Source organism: Chamaea fasciata, unplaced genomic scaffold (assembly GCF_029207755.1).
Source record: "Chamaea fasciata isolate MVZ Bird 193981 ecotype frontalis unplaced genomic scaffold, bChaFas1.0.hap1 SCAF_26, whole genome shotgun sequence".
Taxonomy (NCBI): Eukaryota; Metazoa; Chordata; class Aves; order Passeriformes; family Sylviidae; genus Chamaea; species Chamaea fasciata.
Window position 1 is genome coordinate 4,340,863 of NW_027094111.1, and position 17,708 is coordinate 4,358,570.

A 17,708-nucleotide genomic window follows, 5' to 3' on the forward strand; every position below is an offset into this window, starting at 1 on the left:
AGAATTTTGCTGTGGCTAATTGTCTTTCCTCTACAGCTTATTTTATTTCTCATTTCCTTTAACTGATGTCACACATTTCCTCTCCTCTAGTGACTCTGCAATCATGCTACAGTTGCTCCCATTCGGGTGCCCTGTTCTTACGAGCTGCAGGCGTGGAGACTGTCCGGCCCCAGGGCAGGGAAAATAACATCTGGGAGACAACCAAGCATCCTCAGTGAAACCTCCACTGCTGCTAAGGCTGAAGATGGACATACTCTACTGAATTTTTTCAACTCTGGTAAGCAGAAAATACATTTTATTAGTACTATTCCTCTTGAAATATACTCTTGCTGATGGCAGAACTTGCTTGTATCTATAAACCAGTAAATCCTGACTGGGAGGGCAGAGCCCATGGCAGAGTCTATAGACCAGGAGCAGGATTGGCAGGTGCCCTGACCATGGTGGTTAATTCCACCTTCAGCCCTGCATTCCAGTGCAGCCGATGGTACAAACCACCTGGCATTACTGGCTGGGGGACTGTGGACAAGGCAGTGGCTTGGGCTGGAGGTCTCAGGGGGTTTTGCCAGGTGGCACAGGCTGCTGCAGCAGAGAACAGGACACAGGCACCCATACCCTGCCCATGGTCCCTGTTCACCTTTCTGCTGGCACAGGCAGCATGGACAGGCTGCAGAGAAAGGGGCACAGCCTCAGAGGACAGGCTGAGGAGAGCTCCTGCAGAGTGCTCCAGTGCCCAGGGCTCAGGGCATGCACAAGTGTACAGAGACATGAGCCTGGGCTCCTCAGGCTGAAGAGGGAGTTGGGCATTGGGTAGATTCCGTGGGGAATGGTGCTGTGTTCCCTCCTGGCTGTGCTCAGTTGATGGAACACCTCACTTGGCTCATGAGAAGGAAATCACCTCTCTTGTGATTCCCTGCAGGACCCTGGCATTGGCAGGGCACAGCCTCCTGATGAAAAGAGAGGTGAGCTCTCCCAGGTGGCGCTGGGCCAGGAGATGGCACTGCCATCTCCCACGGACACCTTTGCCAGAGATTCCAGCAGACTGGGAGCAGTCACAGAGCATGTTCTCACACCCACCTCTCCATTGCAGAGCACAGCCCTGTGGCTCAAGCCCACCTTCTGTGCAGGACTCTGCCGCGGAGGGGACGTGGATGTTCATTCTCCCTTCTGCCCCATCTGCTAAATCGGGCAGCTGGTGTGCAGTCTGCAGACAGTGAAGCTCACCAGAGCTCCTGGGCAAAGTTTGGTGGCCACCATGCCATTGTGCAGAGCCAGAAGTGGAGGTGTGGGTGGACAGTGCCCTGGGGCACCGTCTGAAGGGACTTTGTGAACAACAGCTGTGCCCGTGTGTTGGATGTAAGCGCTTGTCCTCATGAATCCTGCCAGAGAGATGCATTACCTGTTTTTTTTTTCCTGCCTTTCTTGGTATACTCAGGTCTAGTGCTACAGGAATAGACCACCTTTAATTGCAAAGATCCCAGCCTTAGGCACCAGAACTATTTGCTGGTATTGCAGATAGCCAGAGCAGTGTGAGTTTATGATGCAGATTTGGGAAAAAGAGAAAGTTCTCTAATGATCTCAGGTGATTGGGAGTTCTTGGGTTTGTATTCCTTACTCTAATGTCAGACTGGTGTATCAAACGTTACACTCCCTGTGCCGAAGTCCACCACCTGAATAATCTACTGCCCTTTGGAGATCAGGGGGCTCTCAGAAGGGTGGCAGAGATCCAGGTGAATGAGGAGGAGCACACGTGTCGCCTGGGGCCAGCTCCCAGCACTGCCAGGCTGCGTGTCCATTCCACACGGACCGTGGCTGGAGGATTGAGCTCCAGGACACTTGGAACTCAGCACTGCCCAGCATGCAGCTGCCTGAGAAGGTCCAAATCTTGTATTTGTCATGTCCTTAGGGGACTGAGAGGGGTGAGGAAGGACAGGACCCCCAGGGAGATCACTGCTGCCTTCCTCTCCTAACAGCTGGAGAGCAGTACCGAGGATTGCAATTCAGCGGAAAAAGGGAGAGCGAGCTCCAGCTCCAGCTGACTTCCCCATTTGCAGAGGAAAATTGCAAACATGCAAATGTGTAAATGAGGAACAACAGCACAAGGGGCACCCGGGTGGGGGACTCAGCCCACAGATGATGGGATGGAGGTTCCTGGAACTGCCTGCTGCTGCAGAGGATCCAGAACGTTTTGAGGCAGGAGGGCACCTGCTCAGGAGCAGCAAGTGAGGAAGGTGATTCTGTCCCTCTGCTCAGCCCAGGTGAGGCCACATCTGGAGTGTTGTGTCCACATCTGGGCTCCTCAATCTATAATTAAACCCCCTTAAGAAAGCCATGGAGTTCCTGGAGTGGGTCCAGCAGAGGCTGCAGAGATGGTGAAGGGACTGGAGCATCTCTCTGATGAGGAAAGACTGAGGGAGATGGGGCTGTTCAGCCTTGAGAAGAGACGTCTGAGAGTGGACCCGTCTGTCTGTGTCTGCAGGGAGGGCTCAGGGGGACTGGGTCTTTTCAGTGGTGCCCAGAGGCAGGACGTGGACACCAGGCACAAACTGAAACACAGGAAGTCTTGATCTCATCTGAATATGAGAAAAGCTTGTCAGCTGTGAGGGTGACAGAGCCCTGGAACTGGCTGCCCAGAGAGGCTGTGGGGTCTCCTTCCCTGCAGTTATTCAAACTCTGCCTGGATGCCATCCTGCACAACCTGCTCAGGGTAATCTGCTTCAGCAGGGACTGGGCCAGGTGGTCTCCCAAGATCTTTTCCAACCCCAACTCTTCTGGGGTTGTCTGTGAGACATTTTTATCACATATTTTTTCACATCTGGAATTCTTTAGAATAAGTATAAAGAAGTTAAAAAGTATCAGGAACCATGTTGGGAGGTAGGGGCATGAGGGAGGTGGCAGGGGAAGAAAGGAGAACCAGTTGCAAGGACAGCATGAGTCATAGAAAACACTTCTGATTCTGGTAGAAGATTAAGAAGCTTGAGACAGGGCAGAGTAACAGATTATTTTTATCTAAGAACTTTCCTCAGAAAAGTATTTTAAGATTAGAGATGAGTGATCCGAGATCTCACTGCAGCAAACAATGCTGGATGAAGACACAGAGGTTTGTATGCTGTGGAGATGGGATCAAAGAGAGGACCAAGGAGACAGGGCAGGTGTCTGGCTGGAACCAAGGCATCAGCAGAACTCCTGTGGTCAGAGACAACCGATAATGAAAGGTGGGATTTGGCTTAGCAATGGTTCCAAACCAATCAGCTTGATTTCTGCTGTCTATTTTTAGGAAAGAAGAAAAAAAAAAGCTGCGGCAGGAAACTGTGCTTCAGAGGTGCCCACTCAACACCATGATGTCTGGAAAGGGCAAAGGAGGTGCAGAAGTCAGTGCTTATCCATGCCACATAGACTCTGAGTTTCGCTACAACCTCTTCACTGTTTTCTACAGCATTATTTTCATTCTGGGCTTTGTTGCCAACTGCTACGTTCTCTGGATTTTCAGCCGTATTTACCCCACCAAGAAACTCAATGAAATCAAGATATTCATGATGAACCTGACAGTGGCTGACTTGCTCTTCTTAGTAACGATGCCAATGTGGATTGTTTACTACCACCACCATGGAGACTGGATCATGCCCGAGTTCCTCTGTAGCGTGGCTGGCTGTTTGTTTTTTGTTAATACCTACTCTTCTGTTGCCTTTCTGATGGTCATCACATACAACCGTTACCAAGCTGTGACTAATCCTATTAAAGCTGCTCAGCTGACCACCCAGAGAAGAGGTATCTACCTCTCGGCAGCTATCTGGATCATAATAGTGGGCAGTGCTTTGTATTACCTTTTTGACAATAATACTAATCAGGAGAAGGTCAACTCCAAGAATTTCACGCGATGCTTCGAGCGCTATGACACCTCGAGTGGTGTTTCAGCTGTTCTCGCCATTCACGTCATCATCTGCATCCTCTTCTACATCATTTTCCTTTTAATCCTAGGTTGGAACATTGTCATTATCAGGACCCTGTTCTCCAAGTCGGTGCACCCACGCAAGAGCGCTCACGTCAAGCAGAGGGCCCTGTGGATGGTGTGCACGGTGCTGGCTGTGTTCATCATAAGCTTCGTGCCCCATCACATCGTGCACCTGCCCTGGACCCTGACTGTCCTGGAGCAGTGGAAGAAGGAGAACTGTCAGCTGCGCCAACAGCTCAACGACGCTCACCAGGTGACTTTGTGCCTGCTGAGTACCAACTGTGTGTTGGACCCGATCATCTACTGCTTCCTCACCAAGAAGTTCCAGAAGCACGTTTCAGAAAACCTGAAAAGCATGAAAGGGAGTCGCAAATGCTCCAGGCAAACAACAGACACAATGATTGAGGGCACCATTCACCAAGAGGATGGCATTAGGATCTCTTAGGGCCACTCGGTGTGTTCTGACTGCGCATGGAGAGGTGTTAATTATCCACTCATCTTTTCTCAAAAAGAGGCACCAAGGGACACAACAGAGGACCAGGATTTTACATTTTCTTTTTCCCATTAGACAGATGAATGGATGCTCATTTCTTCTGTCACATGCAAGGGCCAGAACTGGAACCTGCAGTAATCTGGCAGCAAAGCTCCTTCTGTCCAGGCTGGTGCTCTCATGGGCACTGAGAACAGCTCAGATGACCTGCTTTAATGTGAAAGAAGTATGTCACTGAGTCTCTGCAGTGAGCAGCTGGAAGCTGAGTGTACTAAAACTACCCATTGTGTCAGCCCAGATAGCACCATCCCTGCTCCTCTGCCTGCCCAGCTCTCACAGTGGATCCGGTATCAGAGCTGTAAGGGACTTCTAAAAGACCTGGAAGAACAGATTGAGCTCTGGGTATCATCAGGTGGCTCTTCTAAGCAGCTTACATGGTCCTGTGAAGGGAGTCTGAGCTGATGAAGCTCTTGAGTGGCTGTAAGGGATGTAGTCCCTGGAATTCCTCAACTGCTGTCAAAGAGATTTGCACCTCTGACCCCTTCATCCCTTCTTAGCAACCCACATGGTCTGCTGGGACCCAAACTTGATGGATGTCTGGGAGTAGCTATTATGAATCTTTGCTTCCAGGTCTTGAGTCAGTAAAATAGGGAAGGAAAGGAAGAGAAATTGGCAGTGCCTCAGCACAGTTCCCCCTCTCCCTACACCAGATCAGCATTAAGGCCAAAGGGCACCATGGTCTGCCCTGGCTCCCTGTGTGAGAGCAGAACTGGCCAGGCAGTGGTCTCATGCACTCAGTTTTGTCATTTCTGACTGACTGCATGTGTTTGCAGACTCCCAGTCTGGCTCAGGAGGCTGCAGATAACAGAGGGCTACTGTCAGCTTGGGCATTATGATAAGGAAAAAAAAAAAAAAAAAGCTTAAAATGTTTCTGTATCATTGTACTTATTTATTTAAATTAGGGTTATAGCCATTACATTATTCCTTCCTCCAGCCTTTCCAGTTCTGCTGCAAATAATCAAAGTTGACTGGTTCTTGATCTACAGGGAGTGAAGTGTTAGGTCAGGACACTTGACAGACAAATAATTCACACACTCCAAGAGCACTGGAGCCCCTCACCCAGGGCCGGATGCAGTCCACTGGGGCCCAGGGCGAAGTGGTTTTCCATGGGTGCTGAGTTCTCTTAACAGTCATGAGACTCTTGGGGTTCTTTTTCTGACCCAAATTGCTCAATCTAGCACAGGAAATTGGTCAGGGAAGGGAACTTACTTGTTTTCACAATAGTTGTTGGTTCCCTAAAAGATCTAGTCTGCTGATGACAGGAAGAGTGTATCTGACCTGTGGCACCAGTTATTCATGTGTAGGACAGCAGCATTCCCACACCTGCCCAAGAAAGGGAGAGATAAGCTCAAGTCTTTCCAAAGACAGGACCAATATCTGCGCTGCTTTGCCTGTACCCAGTGGAGATACGTGTCCTTCAGATGTTACCTCTGAAGCTCCTCAGGCAGGTTTTGTCCTTGTTTGTGCCAGTGAGGAAAGGGACTGAGATGTTTATTTTTCTAAGGCCTTTTCCAGGGCCAGCCCTGCACTCCAGGCCCAGTGCCAGAGGAAAGAGTCTGATCACAATAAAAATGCATCTCCCTCCTAGTCCTGGGCTCTGCTCCAGTAACGGCCACACACAACAAACACTTGCCGGCACCTCATGCTCCTCAGACACCTTCAAAGATGTGCCCTGAATCTGCAGAGCCACGGCACACAGGAAGGGAGCAACTTCTGTAATTTAAAAGCCTAAATGTGGCTTGCTGGAGGAATCTGTTTCTGCATTGGTCTGTGGGAACATTCTGGATGAGGAGCTCTCGCTGCTGGCAAGAGGGGGTGACCTGCTCCCCCCCCCCTTGGCTCCCAGCAATAGTGGAGCTCTCATTTCACAGACCCTAAAGGCCTGGTAGATGGAGTTTGGCAACTCTTGGAGGAAATGGAAAGAATTTTTACATGGAAAACTGGCAGATGAATGATCTTCTACCGATTCTTGGAAAGCTTGCAAGAGTTTACAGTTTACCGTGGGTACATAAAAGGCTTCATTCCACAGGAAGCACGGTGGGCTCAGGGAGCAAACATAAACTTGCATCTGAGGAAAAGGATAAGCAGAGGGAAAAGCCCCAAGGCCACTTCAGGAGATGTTGTGCTAATTAGTCAGTAAAATGCATTTCTAAAAACCAGGCTAAGCTGCTACTTCTGTTCCTGGAAATACTTTCTTGTTCTTACCACAATGTTGCATTACTCTGCTTTACCTTGCAATGAAATGGATCCTCAAAAGCTCTTTGAAATAAAGTGTGTTCCTCAAGTGTTTTGCACTTTAACTTTTCCCACCTTCTCGTCTTTCTGTATTTATACTTCAGGGAAAGCCTTGATACCAAACTGAAACAGTTTCAATGTGTCTTTTTTTTTTTTTTTTAACCATTATATGAACTCTTGGAAGGGGTGAAATGAAAGGCTAAGCAAGGTTCTACCTGCTATAAGGGAAAGGAAAGAAATAATTTCAGATAGGAAACAACTTCTGAACAAATCTGCTAGAGCTCTCCAAAACCCAACCAGACAAAACGCCCTGAACTCTCTGACCTGCGTATGGGAAATTCACACAGCTCACTTGTGTGGCTGCGATGTGACAAACCATTTTAATGTATTGGGTTTGCAGGGCCAGGCTGTGGTAGTGGAGGAGGCGGGGAGGGGGGCAGTGGGGAGGGCTGCAGGGGTGGTTTCTGTGGGTTTCTGAAAGCTTTCAGCAGCTTTCCCCGTGACGAATGAAGCCAAAACCATTCAGCTCCAGGCCGAACCCGAGCCCATCAGCGACGGTGGCAGCACCTTTGGGATAACACAATAAAAACCAGTCATTGCATAAGAGCAACTTGCAGCCAGATAAAAAAGAAGTGAGAATATGAGAAACAGCCCTGCAGAGCCCAGCGCCAGTGGGGAAGGAGGGCAGGACCTGCTCCAGGTGCTGGGGCTGAGATTCCCCCGCAGCCCACGCTGGGGCAGCCTACGGTGGGGCAGCTGTGTCCCTGCAGCCCATGGGGGCCAGGGGGTGCAGAGGTGCCCCTGCAGCCCCTGGAGGAGCCCAGGCCGGAGCAGGGGATGCCCGAGAAGCCGTGACGGCGTGGGAAGCCCGTGCCGGAGCAGGGTCCTGGCAGAGAGAAGCCCACGCTGGAATGTTTGCTGGCAGGACTTGTGACCCCATGGGGGACCCGCCTGCTCCTGGAAGACTGACCCCGTGGGGAATACCGCACGCTGGAGCGGCTATTTCCGAAGGGGGCATCATCCCTTGAGGGAGGGAGAGCGTGCGACCCCCTGTTCCCCGCCCCTGCGATGCTGGGGGGAGCAGGGAGAGAATCGGGAATACAGCCAAGGCCGACAAGCCCGGAGGGCTGCGGGATTAAGATGCGGGTTTATGTCTCACTGCCGTAGTCTCATTTCTCTCGCAATAAATTAAACGGATCCCCTCAGCCGGGTCATGTCTGCCGTCCCGGCGCTGGTGAGAGATCTCTCCCGCCCTGCCGTCGCCCCAGCAGCCTTTCGTTCTGTTTTCTCTCCCCTGCCCGGCTCAGGAGGGCGGTGATGGAGCGGCTTTGGTGGCACCCAGTGACCGAGCCCTCCTTGTATTTAAATACCCCTTGGAACAGTGAGCGGAGGGGCGGCCCCGGGAACGCCACACCGCCCGGCAGCGGCCCCGGGCACGGCACACGGCCAGCCCCACAGCGGCGGCGGCCCCGGGAACGGCACAAGGCCAGCCCCACGGCGGCCCCGGGCACGGCACACGGCCAGCCCCACAGCGGCGGCGGCCCCGGGAACGGCACACGGCCAGCCCCACGGCGGCCCCGGGCACGGCACACGGCCAGCCCCACAGCGGCGGCGGCCCCGGGAACGGCACACGGCCAGCCCCACGGCGGCCCCGGGACCGGCACACGGCCAGCCCCGCGGCGGCCCCGGGCACGGCACACGGCCAGCCCCACAGCGGCGGCCCCAGGAACGGCACACGGCCAGCCCCACAGCGGCGGCCCCAGGAACGGCACACGGCCCGGCAGCGGCCCCGGGCACGGCACACCGCCCTGCAGCGCGGCCCCCTCACGGCCGAGCCCGGCCCGGGCCCTCAGCCCCGCGGCCCCGCCCCGGCCGGGCGGGCAGTGACGCCACTGCCGGCGCCCCGCTCTGTTCCGGCGGGGAGCGCGGGCGCCGCTGCCATGTCCGCTGCGGGCCCCGGGCCCGGCTCCGGAGCCGCCTCTCGGTAAGAACCTGCTCCGGCCCTGCGCACGGAGCACCCCCGCAGCCCCCGGGGCTGTTCACACGTTCGGGCTGCGGCCGGCGGGCCGGGGCGGCGAGGCCGCCGCGTGTGCTCAGCGTGCGCCGCTGCCCCTGCCTCGGCCGGAGCGCGGGCCCGGACCCTGTCCGGCCGCCGCCGAGCCCGGCGGGGTGTGCCCGGCTGTCCCGGCTTCTCCGCCGCTGCTGGTGCGCGGAAGAGCTGGGAGAAAGGCAGGAGGGGCAGGGGGGCACTGCCCGGCTCCCTGCGCTCGCCCAGGCCGGAGGGAGCCCGGATTCAGAGCCGGGCTGCGACTTGCCCGGGGCTCCGTACGTGGCCACGGAGGGACCGCGGGCAGGCCGTGCCGGCATCCCCGGGGCACAGCCCAGCACACCTGCATCGCTCTCGGCTGGGCTTAGCCGCTTGTGCTGCAGCTTGTGCAGTCTAACAGGATGTTTGGGCTGGGCTTGAGCCTCACAAGCGAGTCTGGATCCAGATCAACTCTGCTGGATGTTCCTGGTTCTGGGAATGCTGTGCAGAGTTGCTGGAGCTTTGTGTCCAGCCAGCTGCAGCGCAGAATGCCTTGTTCGTTTGGTTGCTGTGCTGCATGGCGTGGCTGAGTGGTTTCCAGACTAGAGCTAGTCCTTGATGGAACATAGCTGTAGCCGTTCTGATGGAGCATCGAACAAAGGGTCATGGTGGAGTTTGCTCTCAGAACGGAGCTAGCTCTGCTTCTGATACACTTAATCTGTAGTGTAGTAACCTCTATCTGGTCATTAACAGTCAACATACTGATTAAGATAATGATAATCATAAAAGTCTTATCTGCCACTTGTTTGGTTTCCTTCAGTTTTTTTTGTTGTGGATTATCTTGAGCTCCGGAAGCCGAATAAGGTAAGTTTAGTGGAGAATCACAATTCATGTGCCTCAAGTCAGTGGTTTCGTTGTAAGTTACTTTTAAAAATGCATGAACATAGCAGCTTTCTCAGCCTGCAAACCTCCAGGCTTGTTGGGCTGAGCCTACTGTGTTTGAGGGATTTTCCTTGTCACCTCATGGTGTGATCCCTCTTCCTTGTGGAGTTCTACTCTCCAGCTTTTGCCACACAAGCAGTGATCTGCTGGAACATTCTCCCTGCTCTCTTTGAAACGTTGCTGAGCTTGAGGTCCTGCAGTGTTTTCCTGCAGCTTTTGTCTCCCCCTCAGCTCTTCCCTCAGCCTCTGCAGCAGTTGTGGCACCTGGGGAACTGTGAATTGTTGGGTTGTGCATCCCATCCGATTGAAAAATTGTTGCTTTTCAAATAATTTGTTTGAAAAACTGTCAGGGATGTATACAATAGCTGTAGAATTCCCAGGTAATTGGTGACTTTGGAAGTATTTGTAACTCCTCAAAACTTTGCACCCCAAAAATCCAAATGTTGAATGGATTTTGAGTTGAATACGTCAGAGGACACTATAAATGGGTTTCCATGTGTTGTAGGAATGAGTTGGAGCCCCTCTGCAGTAGATTAATGTGTCATTTCCTAACTTCTGTGTACCAAAAGATGGTTATAGATGACTAAACATAAAACTAGATAAAGTATACTGAAATACTATAATGGAACTAAAATTCAGGCAAGTAGCGTGTTCCTGTGTGCGAGCCAGGCTATACACAAGTTACTCAAGGCATAAAGCAGATAATATGTCACTGGGACATGAGAAGTTCCAAGCCTGTAGTCTCAGTTAGCAGAAGTAGGTGTTTTTTTTTTTCCTCCTCTTGGCAATTCTCTGCTCTTTTACCCTGAAATCTGCTATTAGAAAAGTGATGTTTGATAAAACTTTTACTGGGTCTGCAAAACCCTGTGATTGGAAAGGGAACTGCCAGGATGGAGAGGTGTGGAAACTTTTGAGCCTGAAATGGAATTGTGTCAGGACTTAAAAACTGGTATTTTAATATGTTCTTGCAGCAAATAGTGTCTACAGACCACCCATCTCCAGACAGTGCCTTCTTACAGGAGCCTGGGAGTGGTTTTGTCCCCTATACCATGACCAGTGGCACTCACTGGTTGGTTATACATTGAGGAAGGTCATTTTCATGCTTAGTCTTACCCATTATTTATTTTCTTTATTTCATCCTAATTTGTCTAGAATTTTTTTTTTTCCTTTGCTTGGTTAAAGGGCTGCAAACCAGCATCTCTTCAGCAGTATTCTCTGCTGGCCCCTCTCTGGCAGTGATTCTGGGATCATTTGTGCAGGTGCCATGACTGGAGGCACTCCAGTACCCGAGGGAGTAACTTCAAATCCTTTCTTTCTTCTTGCAGCTGCCTGCAGAGCCTCAGTGAAGGTGATGTTGCAAGGGCTGGGATCTCCTCCTGATGCCTTACCCAGCGTGATGTTTAGGAGAGTGCTGTGACACAGCAGGGCACAGCAGCCTTTTCAGGGTATGATGTCACTGTCACTCACACCAGTCACTGCCCTGGCTTTCCCAGGTTGTCACCCATCAGTCCTGTAACTGAACAAGCTAACTAGAAAACAAGTATTTAGAAAAATAATATAATATTGTGATGGAGCCAACTGGGGACTCTTTCCATCTCTTAAATAGACTTTTATTTGGGGTTAAGGGTGTGTCTAGTCTAATTTCAGAGGTGATGGAACAGTTGAGTTCTGCAGCAGATGGGTCTCTCCTGAGTTAAGGCTTGACCAGAACATTATTCTCACGTCCCAGGAGCTTCCTGCTGTGTCTTGAAATGTTTGTTGGTTGTGTTTGGATTCTGACAGTGCTGTTTCTCTGAGAGTCACCAGCTGGAGCATCACGTCAAGGATGTGGCAGCTTTAAACCTTGGGTGATGGTTCCTGTTTCTGTACAGAATGCACTCTTATGTGTAATTCCATTTCTGGGACTTTACAAGTCAGTCTCATACTCGTGCCTTTTCTGTGACGCTTTTTTTGCCCCATTCTTTTTGAGAGAGCTTAAGAAATCCTTCCTTAAATATTACTGACTTAAGATGATCAGGGCAGAAAAAGGTGATTATTAATTACTCAGAACAGAAAAGAATGTAGCAGCTGTTTTCAAAACCATATGGAGGTGTTTTGGGTAGAAAAACAGTGGTATTGGCTTTTTGTACTTCAGATTTCCTTATGCTGCTCTTTTGGTAAAGGCATAGTTGTTTTTATCTAGCTGTTGGGGAAAACACTGTCAGAAAACAAAGCTGTTGGTTCAGGACTTAGAAATTTCACATGCAAGTCTGGTCCCATTTGCAGGATATATCTGGTGCCTTTTTATATATCCCTGCTTTTATAATAGCCCTTGAAATTTCAGAAGCTGTTGCCTTGATTCTTCTGTGTACTTTTAATCCCCATTTCCTGTCCATCCAGAACCTTTGGGGTATAGGAAGAGGAGCTGGCCTTTCTAGAAGATGTGATCCAGAGTTAACAGGGGCACTTCTGTTCTTCATTGGTTTGGCTGGTATGCTGAAGAACTAGAAGACACCTAAGATTTAATTCTTCTCATTCTACTTTTTCCCCCCCCCTTCTATCACGTGCCAAGTGTCCTGCTATGTTGATGTTTCTGGATATGAGCAAAAATTAATTCTTCTGGTTAAAAAGAAGTTACAAAATACTCATTCTTGCCTGACCTGAGGAAAGCCAGAAAGTCTCCATGAGTCACTGGTATCACTGTAGCATTTTACAGGATAGCAAAAGTAGTTGCAGTAATTCTGTGAATTATTAGTCTGTATGATAGCTCTCAAGAACCTAAAGAATTTAACTTCATGCTGAATAAAAACCAGCACCAAGTCGTCACCTTTCTCTAATGAATGAAACCAATTATTTTTGTGCCTGCAGCTGTAAAAAAACCCAAATATTCCAGGTCTTTACTGAAAGTGCAGTTTTCACCGAACTACTGGCAGAGTCCAGTGTTATGTCATGCAGCTTCTTTTTCCAGTGAGGGAAGTAAAAAGTGGAGTAGTGTTTTGGCAGACTAGCCCTCAGTCAGAGATGCCAGCCCTTTGGGTAGGACCTGGTACTGACAGATTTTAGAGCTAAAAGGAGCAGAAAGTGCTGTGGACTCTTCTTTCACAAGGATTAGCTGGTACATGTGGTGAGCAAGGAGACACGAATTCCTGCGCTGTCATTCAGCCTGAAGGTGTGTGTCAGCCTCTGGTTCTGCCCACACTTCAGTCCTGTTCCTCACTCTTCCAGAGCCCCCTGGAACAGGCCCGTGGTCACAGGTGACAGAGCTGCCAGCCCCAAGAGCTGTGAAGTGAGTTGTGCTCTGCTCCTCACCTGTCCCAGTGGTCAGATAAAACTGATTGTAACTTAAGGGAGTGTCAGGTTAAACATGCTTTGATTACCACTGCAGGAGTTTACATAATGTGACAGCTCTCAGCTGGTGTCAGCTGCAATGAAAGTGCCCAATCTCATCCCTGGCCACAGCTAATTACAGATCTGTTAGTAATGACCAGGTCATTCGTCTGCCCCCATTCATCTTGTGCTTGAGATTTTCTGTGGTCATGACATACAGCACTGGTTTTACTGGAATTTGTTTGTTATCCAGTTAGGAATTGATTCTCAGTGCCAAGGTCTGAAGAAGATGTATTTATGGCAATCAAGATATCTTCATGATCTTGTTCATTTCCTCCTGGAAGCCACAGTTCAGCAGTTTTGCTGAAGCCCTCACAGGTGCCTGGTCTCTGCTTGACCTCCCCGACTCTTTGTTTTTGAACTTAGCCAGAAGTTGTCTGCCCAGCCAAACTCTCCTCCCCCTGTATTTGCTCATTTTCTTGCCTCTTGTGGTGGGCTGGGCTCTTGAGCTTGGGGAAGCTGTCCTTGGTGATCAGACATTGCCTCTTCAGGCTCCCCATGGCACTGTACAGATCAGATCAGCCTTCTGAACAAACTGTCAGCTGGCTGTTTATTTTGTTATTTGTCATCCTCACTTCTCTTGGGACCTTGAACTGTGTACAGCTGAGTACTGAAAGAGTTTCTCTAACAGAAGTATAGGTGTGTTTTGTGGTAGCCTCTGGTGCTAGCTATGTGACTTTTTGATATGTATGAGTCAAATCTTTAATTGGACATGAAATTTAGAGCTGCAGAATGTCAACAATTCCTTTTTGTGGTTAATGTGATGCAGCTTTGCTGTCTGACTGAGAGAAGTTTAAAATGTTCAGTCTTTTGTTCAGGAGATGTCCTAATCTATTAGATTACGTCTGAAGTGGCTTTTAGGAATTAAAGGCACTGTGTCCTGCTGTTGGGAGGTCTGTTTTTAAAACCATGACAGTCAAACAGCTTTTTTCTGTCTAAGGCTGCAGCTCTAGAAGTTTGTGACCTGCTTATTAATTTCCAGAAACACAAAAATGTATATGGGCTGTGAGATTTCAGGTGCCACACCCTGTGTAGTCTGCAGGGGAGAATCTGTCTGGTCTCACTGCAAGTTATATCCTCAGGAAGAGAGGAGGGAATCAATTCTGCTTGGCTGATGTTTCTGTACATCACTGTGCTCTGCTTTTGTCACTGAAAGGTAGCAGCAGTTCTGTGTTCTTGTGCCCTGTGAGTGATGCATGTTGGCTCTGTCTAGCAGGAGTTGCCACATGTTTTCTGGGCTCAGTGGGAGTTGTTTTTCTTGAGGATGAAGTTGTTCTTTCCAAATCTTCCTTTTGTGAAAACAGCTCTTTTCCCCATTAAAATTTTCCCTGCTGTGTTTCAAAATCGAATTGAAAAAGCATTGCATAAGAGCTGGGAAAACAAGCATGTGTCATCTGTCAAGCAGAGTGAGCTGCAGCCAGTCAGAACACTGATTTAGACCCTTCAAGGGTCTAAAAATCATGGGGAACTTCCTGTCAGTGGAACAGGCATTGCTGAAGAGAAAACTAGAATTCTATTTCCGTGCTTGATTTCAGTTCATTTCTCACTGTGTTTATTTCTTATTTCTCACAGCACAGTTTTTGTTTTTTCTTCCATTTTAAGCTTATGAAATTTTAATCAAACCATGATTTTTCAGTCCTACAGGACAGCATTTGGAGACTTGTCATGCCTTCAGAAATAGGGCGTACAAAATGCCTTCCTTGTAACTTTTACACTGTTTGATTCTGAAATTTCCCAGCTGATAAAGGAGGGGAAGCATGGAGAGAGAGCAGGGAATCATCCAGCAGCACTCATTGCAAAGACTCGTTCTTCTGGTTGTCGCAGTATTTTGTGTGTGTTGTACCTAGGGGCATGTGGGTACTTTCTGTTTTTATTTGGGTCTTTTAATTAAATCTAAACAAATAAAGGGGGCTAGATCTACCATTCTGCACTGTGCCAAGTTCTGCTTCTCTCTGTCAGAAGCTGTTTGTCACGGGGTGAAAACCTTGAGGAAAAGCTCTGCTCCAGTTGGGTGATGTCTTGAATTGCTTTGGCTGCGTGCTCTGATGCTCTGTGTGTGTAATGCAGCAGCGTGGGGCACATTGCCATGAAATACCCCACCAGAAAATATGGGAACACTGTACTACCCTGCTGCCTAATTCATGTGCTTTTGTCGCTGTTCACTGTAAGGTGGTGGTCCTTGAATAACTGAGGAGTGAAAATAACTGCAAAGGTGACTCAGAGAAAAAACTCGTAGGAAACATTACAGCCATTGCTGTAAAAGACAATAAAAAACGTTTCTATAAATACATACTACACCACTTAGACACGTCTCTGGGGCCAGATAGGGTCCAGTCAAGGGCACTGAAGGAGCTGGCAGAGGTGCTCACTGAGCCGCTCTCCATCATTTCCCAGCCTTCCCGGCTAACCAGGAAGGTCCCACTTGACTGGATGCTAGCAGATGTAGTGCCCAGCCAGAAGGAGGCTCAGAAAATGCATCTGGGGGCTACAGCCTGTCCTCAGAGGGGTGGAAGGTTGTAGAGCAGACCACCTTCCATGCCATCATATGGCACGTACAGGACAACCAGGGGTCAGTCCCAGCCAGAAGCTGTTCAGGAGAGGCAGATCCTGCCTGACCCACCTGATCTACAACAAGGTGACTTGCATCATGGATAAGGGATGTGTCTGCCTGAACCTTGGTAAACCCTTTGACACCATTTCTCCTGGAGAAACTGGCTGCTCAGGGCTTGGGCAGTGTACTCTTGGCTGGGTTTAAAACTGGATGGATGGCTGGGCTCAGGGAGTGAAGGAGAATGGAACTACATCCCTGTGGGCACTGGTGGAGTTCCCCAGGGTTCAGTACTGGGACCAGTCCTGCTTTGTATCTTTATGAATGTTCTGGAGAAGGGAATGGAGTTGCATCCTGACGGCAATCTCATGGCACACTCGAGGCTGGGAGGAAAGGATCCATCAGGAAAGGACCTGGGGGTGCATTTGGGCCAGGATCAGTGCAGGTGGCCAAAAATGCCAAGGGCATCCTGGCCTGTGTGAAAAATGGTGTGTCAAGCAGGAATAGGGAAAGGATTGTCCCTCTTTTTTAGATGCAGTTTTGGGCCCCTCACTGCAATACAGATATTGAAGGGCTGGAGTGTGTCCAGAGAAGGGAACAGAGCTGGGGAAGGGGCTGAAGCACAAGTCTGATGGGGAGCAGCTGGAGAAGCTGGTGTGCCTCAGGCTGGAGAAGAGGAGGCTTGAGAGGATCTTCTTGCTCTCCACAGCTCCCTGACAGGAGGATGGAACCAGGTGGGGTCAGGCTCTGCTCCCAGGGGACAAGACAAGAGAAAATGGCCTCAAGCTCTGCCAGAGAAGGTTTAGATTGGATGTCAGGGAAAATTTCTTCCCTGAAATTGGATATTAGGGAACATTTCTTCCCTGAAAGGGCTGTCCAGCCCTGGCACAGGCTGCCCAGGGCAGAGGTGGAGGAGTCACCATCCCTTGAGGGACTTAAAAGACAAGGCACTTGGGGACATGGGTTAGTGGTGGCCTTGGCAGTGCTGGGTATTGGTTGGACCTAATGATCTTGGAGGTCCTTTCCGAAATAAGTGATCCTATGATTTTATTCCAACTCTGTTTAATAGAGTTTTTCTATTAGGTAATTTCATTACCCCAATCAAAGGTTTGTTCCTAGGGAAATAGTGTCTGTTTAAAAGTAATACAAATCCATAGTCAATTAGCTTTTTTCCCCCCTAATCAGTATAATTACTGTGTGTTGGTTTTATCACAGTATCCTGACTTTAATTATTTGCAGCTTGGGAGAACTGTTTCTTGCATGAAACTTTATATTCAAAGCTGAGGCAGGTGGGCGTGAGAGCACAAGCTGAAAGTAAATAGCAGTCCATCCAGGTGCTGCTCATGGCAGGCAGCTTTAGAAATTCTATCCAGAGTATCTAGCTTGAGAAAGTCTGACCAAGTTGGACTTTGTATTTTAAGATTTTTAAAACAGGATTTAGAGCAAAAAAACTGGAGATCAGTTGCTGAGGCTTTTAATAGTGAATTATTGGCATCAAGATGTTGTGCAGAGCAGAAGGCAGCTGCTGAGAGTGATTCTGTAGCCTGTTCCTCTGCTCTGATGCCTTCTGGTTTGAAGTTTAGATAATGTGGCTCCTTAAATTGAGCAAACAAAATAAAATGGCACACAAACCCAGTTCTTAATGTTTTGTATTGTTGGTGTTCCGTGCAAGTTGGAATTAAACAGGATGGTTATTCAGCACAAGTCTAGATCAAATAAAACCTGGTGCTTAATTCACTTATTACAGAATAGATTTCATCAGGTCATTAACAAAAATCATCCCATAAAGGAAGAAAGTGTGGTACTTTGCTGGTTTCCAGAAGCAGAACAATGGACTCATTTTTCTGAATGTTTCTTTCATTGCAGCAGCTCATTTAATGGCTTCTTACACACTCGCTTCCATTTTGTACTGTTTTTCTCACTCACAAACCCAGTGGCCCACAGAAGCATTCTCCCCACCTGAATCTTTGGTGCCTTTGCTGTTGTATTCACTTAGGATTTAAAGATGTTCCATAATAACGTGTGATAAGCTTACCTGAAGTGCAGTTAACTTGAGTTTTATACAAGTTAAAATCAAATTCTGTGATGTGAT

General features: G+C 49.3%; 2 protein-coding genes across 10 annotated transcripts in view; both read left to right on the forward strand.

Annotated features, from left to right (window-relative positions):
- The first annotated feature begins 103 nt into the window (after positions 1-103).
- PTAFR (platelet activating factor receptor) lies at positions 104-6,799 on the forward strand. 3 transcript variants are annotated; one of them, XM_066204580.1, is made up of 2 exons: positions 104-277; positions 3,275-6,799. In XM_066204580.1, exon 2 carries the CDS (start codon positions 3,336-3,338, stop codon positions 4,392-4,394), a length of 1,059 nt encoding a protein of 352 aa, XP_066060677.1. In that variant the 5' UTR covers positions 104-277; positions 3,275-3,335; the 3' UTR covers positions 4,395-6,799. The 3 variants fall into 3 exon arrangements, with proteins under 3 accessions (XP_066060677.1, XP_066060676.1, XP_066060678.1); XM_066204579.1 differs by lacking the exon at positions 104-277 and adding an exon at positions 2,144-2,255; XM_066204581.1 differs by lacking the exon at positions 104-277 and adding an exon at positions 2,144-2,228.
- A 1,838-nt stretch (positions 6,800-8,637) lies between these two features.
- EYA3 (EYA transcriptional coactivator and phosphatase 3) overlaps positions 8,638-17,708 on the forward strand; it is a 38,865-nt gene continuing 29,794 nt past the window's right edge. For 6 of the 7 annotated variants that reach the window (XM_066204567.1, XM_066204570.1, XM_066204571.1 and 3 more), the window contains exons 1-2: positions 8,638-8,718; positions 11,028-11,147. The gene's annotated coding sequence lies outside the window, so the exon portion shown is untranslated. The remainder of the gene's footprint in view (positions 8,719-11,027; positions 11,148-17,708) is intronic. The other variant, XM_066204568.1, reaches the window with a different exon arrangement.